The following is a 5,461-nucleotide window of genomic DNA, read 5'->3' on the forward strand; positions in this document are numbered from 1 at the left end:
ACTCCTTGCTTTATGCATTATGTCTTTACAGATAAAATGGAAAACAAGACATTAGAGATCTTACATGCTAGCAGGGAGATAAACTGTTATTAATAACACAATCATACAGTTCTTTCTTTAATCATAATTGTAAATGCTTTGAAGAAAGGGAAGATGGCATCAGATTTAAGAACACTCCTGGGTCCTAAGGAAACAGGCTGTAAAGTCAAATGACTCTATTCATGGTGGGTAACTCACGATGTACTACTTGATATGGGGTCTCTTCTCCAGAGCTTCTTCATAGCACTCGTCATCTCAGAATTTCTCAGAGTGTAGATTAAGGGGTTCAGCATTGGAGTTATGACTGTGTAGAACACACTCACTGATTTGTCAATGGGGAAGGTCCTAGCAGGTCTAGCATACATAAAAATACAGGGAACAAAGAAGAAGACAACCACAGCGATGTGGGAACTGCAGGTTGAGAGGGCTTTTCGTCTCCCTTTCTGACTCACGTTCTTGAGAGAGTGCAAGATGACACCATAAGAGATGAGTAAGAGCAGAAACACAATAGTGCAAGCCAGTCCTCCATTGGCCACAACTAAAAGGCCAATAACATGGGTGTCAGTACAGACCAGTTTCAATAAAGGGTACATATCACAGAAAAAATGATCAATGACATTGGGGCCACAGAATGGGAGCCCATAAATAATGCTAAGTTGAAATACCGAGTGCAGAAATCCTCCAACCCAGGACACTACCAGCAGCACAACACACACCCATTGTCTCATGATAACCAAATAATGCAAGGGCTTACAGATGGCCACATAGCGGTCATAGGCCATCACCAACAGGAGAAAGACCTCTGACCCACCAAAAAGGTGCTCTGTAAAGAGCTGGGCCATGCAAGATTGGAAGGATATGGAATTATTCCCAAAGAATAAGTCTGAAATCAGTCTGGGGGAAATGGATGAAGAATAAATGATATCTATAAATGACAAGCCAGCAAGAAAGAAGTACATTGGTGAGCCCAGTGTCTCACTGACAGTGACAGTCACTACAATGAGCAGGTTGCCCACCATGGTCAAAATGTAGAAGAACAAGAACAGAACAAAAAGTACTTTCTGCTCCTTTGGATTCTGTGTGAAGCCCAAGAGGACAAAGTAAGTCACATTGTTCCTTGGCTCCATCTATGGTTTATAGCTGCTGACTTCAGATCATAGAAGCAGTTTACCTATAAAACAAGGGGGTAAAACTTTAAATGCATTATGATTTTAATATTTTATTTACTCATTCAATTAAAAATATGTATGCAGTATCTATGTCAAATCTGTTGTAGACTTTGGAATTGCCAAGTTGAAAAAGACACAGTTTTGTACTCTCAGTGATTTGGTAAATAAAATACCAAAGGGAATAAGTTAAATACCAATTAAATAGGTGTCATAATAAATATATTGACATTATTCTTAGGGTTCACAGTGCTAAAACACTAAATCAAACTAGGATCAGGAAAGACTTTTCAGAGGAAGCAGTGTCTTAGCTGAGCTATAAAGGAAAGGTGATAATTAACTACAAGAGAGGATGGGAAGGGAATTCCACATAAAGATGCATCCTGTATAAATTCACAGATGTATAATACTCGAGAAACCACTTTAGGTAACTTACATTTTCAAAGTGAGAAGAACTAATTATGAATGGATCTTTTGTAGGTGACAACCAACTGACATGTTCAAATGATACCAATTTTTAATTTTCCAGATTAACCCATTTCTTATTTTCATTACATTAAATGTTACTACCTATGTTATTGTTTAAACTAAAAATTGGACAATCTACTTCACTTCTCTACTTATTTCATATTATTTATCAATACATTTTTTTCAAACCCTGTGAACTCTACCTTCAAAATATCCCAACTGGATCCTTCTCACTACCATCTTGTTACCCCCTGGCCTACTCTAATAGCCTCCTGCAAAGTCTCTCCACTCATATTTTGGCCCTAATGTTCCTTCGTGAAGTAGCCCAAATGATCTTTTGAAAATCTTGTTAATATTATACCATTCTTCTACCCAAAAACCCCATGGAGCCCAGATCGAGCCACTGCACTCCAGCCTGGGCGACAGAGCAAGGCTCCGTCTCAAAAAAAAAAAAAAAAAAAAAGACCCTAGATGACCTGGATCCAGGCCACCTCCCCAAATCCATCCCTTACAATTTTCTACTTCTATCCTGCTCCAGACAGTTTTGATATTCATCAAATATACAATGTGCTTTTCAGTATCCGTAATTTCATCTATTTTTTGTAGACACTTATTTCAGAGATTAGAAGCCATTTACTTCTAAAATAATGGTCAATATTGTGGAAATGTGTATTCTAAGTTTAATCTTTTATTCAATTGAAAAATGTTTATATGACACCTACATTGTGTTATGCCTTTCAAATAAAGTAGTCTCCCAGCCATCACGGAATGTTCACAAACTCATTCAGGTTTAGGGTCTAGGCCAGGAGTAATTATCAGAGGAGAAATACTAGTCCGAACCAAGGAATCACCTTTTCACCATCAGTCACCCACTTTTCCAAACAGAATTATGCCTCCTGTGGTGATAAGATAGATAATAACTCTATTTTAATCTATTCATGACAAGTATTGTATAAATACTGACCAAAAACTTTCTACATTTTCTTCTAAATGATACTGAACTTTCCCCTGAGGAAGTCTCCATTAAGCTAGTTGACTTATAAATGTGTCTGATCAACAGCCTTATTTTATATGCTGTGAAAACCAAAAGCCTTATTTACTGGGCTTTTACATAAACCATGTGTTTAATATGCATGTAGAAAACACTTCATTTTTCTCAAAGTGTCTATAACACTCTGGTTTTAGAAAATAATTTAGATAATGATAGATGATGATGATGATGATTAGATAGATGATAGACAACCATTTTATGAGAAATATCTAAACCAGTAAATAATGTTTTTCTAACACTTGCTGTAAGATATCAAATGCTAATCACTACTCTGTGTCATAATTGTAAATGAAATTATCATAAATTTACTGAGTTTTTTTGAGTACCTAATGAGTTAAAAAATATGGGAGCATGTGTTGTACAGTGCTTCTATCAATATGGATAAAGTATCTGGAAGTCTTTGCCGAACATCTTTTGGTGCCGCTGAGATTATTCCACTGATGGGGATGGTCCATGGCTGCTATGTGACCATCTGCACTGCATGAAAATCATGACTCATTATAGGTGTGGCCATCTTGCTGGAATGGCATGTGCTGGAAGCTTTATCCAGGCACAGTTTTGATCCTCTCCCCAGTCTGACTTCCTTTCTGTACTCCCAACCTCACAATGTGAATAGCTCATTCATGTGTGACTTAAACACTTCGTTGAAACTCCTCTGCATGGGTACTACTGATACACTTGGTCTCTTTGTTGCTGCCAATGGTGGGTTCAACTGCCTGATGAACATCATCCTCTTGATGGTTTCTTAAGTGCTATCCTATATACTTTGACATCTCACAGCTTGGAGGAAAGATGCAAAGCTCTCTCTACCTGTGTCTCACACCACCGTGGTCATCTAATTCTTCGTGTCTGTATACTTGTGTATCTGTGCCCAGTGACCCTTCCCCAATCAAAAAAGCAGTGGCTGTGTTTTATACCATAACTCCTACATTAAACCCTTTAGTCTAACCGTCAGAAATGCAGAGGTGAAAGTGCTTTGAGAAACCTCTGGGTCGAAAGATGACTCCAACAGAGAAATAATACAAACATAAGATGATTTTACCCTTTCAATGGTGAAGAGAAAAGAATATAATATCTAAAACTAAGGGCCAAGAAAATACTATATGTCAAAGATGATTCTGGTATACAAGCCATTTGAGCAAAGGTCCGTATAGAAAATTATTTATCATTATATAAATATCTGTTAGATTTATTTATTGCCAATTTGGTTGTTAATCTTCAATGTACTGTCAGAATTGCACAATAAAGTGGTCAGACAAAAACCAATTTAGCAAGTGTGATTATAAATAATTTACATTGTGCTATGGCTTCACAGCATTGGAACTTCTAAATCCAACTGGGCTCTGGGTAGGTTTCTCAGCGGAAGTAATACTTACGATGAGTTTAAAGGACAAGTGAGAGAAGAGGCTGGAAAAGGGAATTCCATGAAAAGATACGCATGTATAAACTCACTGAAGTATCACATTGAAGACTCACTTGAGGTAATATATATATTCATAGTGGGTAGAATGCATTATGTGTGCAAGGCTATAGACCAAATTTCTTTGTGTTATTTACTAGGGCCACCACCTTATAATAATGATGCTTTTCCGCCGCTTTCCAATAACATGTTACTAATTTCCATTTGTGACCTTAACTGCAAGTACCTTAACATTCATATTTCTAGCAGCATTCAGCTCATGATGAAATACGTATTCTCTAAGACAACAGATGTTTTCTCCTCAGTTTCCCTCTTTCCTTTTTGAGCCTTCACCAGAATCACTTTTCAATGTCCATATTCCTACCCACAGTATCTTCAAGGCAACCCAGGCTCCTTCTATAATGCACTCTCAAACTCTGCAAGCATCTACCCATTACCCAGTTGCAAAGCCACTTCCACATTTTGAGATATTTATTGCAGCACTACCCCACTCCCAGTACCAAAAGCTGTATTATTTTGCTAGAACAGCTGCAACAAAGTAGTACAAACTGGGTGCCTTAAACAATAGAAATGTATCATCTCATAGTTCTAGATCTTAGAAATTCAAAATTAACATATTGACAGTTTTGGTTCCTACAGAAGACTATAAGGGAAGGAGATCTTTCCAGGCTCTGTCCTTGGTTTATAGATAACCAACTATATGTTAATACAGCATACTCCTTGTATACAAGTCTGCATTCAAATTTCCGCTTCTATTAAGGACATCAGTCATATTGGATTAGGGTCCACCTTAATCATCTTATTTTAACTTGTGTACCTCTGCAAAGACCCACCTCAAATAGGGTTATATTCTGAAGTACAAAGAGTTAGGTCCCCAAAATATGAATTTGTTGGGGGAACACAATGAAACAATAATTGGCATACAACACAATTTATGGTCCATAACTGTCATAGTTACAGAGATCTTACAGACCCACCGAAACCTTCTTCTTAGTGTCTTTACTTGAATATTTCTCCTTTCCGTAACTTGTAAATTCTGAAGCACTCTAAAATCGTATGTCTTTACTCCATTTCTCCCCTAATTTTCAAACTCATATCTGCAGCTATCTAATTGATGCCTCCAAATAGACCTCAATTTAGGATTTATAAAATCAAATTTTTAATTTTTCATAATATATCTATTCCTACCTAGGTTTTTTCTACCTAACTAATGAAATGGTACTCCCTTTGTGTTATTGTTCAGACCAAACTTTAACAGCGTCCTTCACTCCTTATTCTTCTTACATTGTTTATTTATATACTTAATAAGTCCTGTTG

General features: G+C 37.0%; 1 protein-coding gene across 1 annotated transcript; it reads right to left on the reverse strand.

Annotated features, from left to right (window-relative positions):
• Positions 1-233: 233 nt before the first annotated feature.
• Positions 234-1,166, reverse strand: LOC103235835 (olfactory receptor 4A47). The gene has a single exon (XM_037997624.2). The coding sequence runs from the start codon at positions 1,164-1,166 to the stop codon at positions 234-236; it is 933 nt and encodes a 310-aa protein (XP_037853552.1).
• Between the last annotated feature and the right edge of the window lie 4,295 nt (positions 1,167-5,461).

The sequence above is a fragment of the Chlorocebus sabaeus genome, chromosome 1, assembly GCF_047675955.1.
Source record: "Chlorocebus sabaeus isolate Y175 chromosome 1, mChlSab1.0.hap1, whole genome shotgun sequence".
Lineage (NCBI taxonomy): Eukaryota > Metazoa > Chordata > Mammalia > Primates > Cercopithecidae > Chlorocebus > Chlorocebus sabaeus.

Bases quoted from the DNA above. Each gene is read 5' to 3' on its own strand.
- LOC103235835 (XM_037997624.2), bottom strand. From the start codon at position 1,166: ATGGAGCCAAGGAACAATGTGACTTACTTTGTCCTCTTGGGCTTCACA.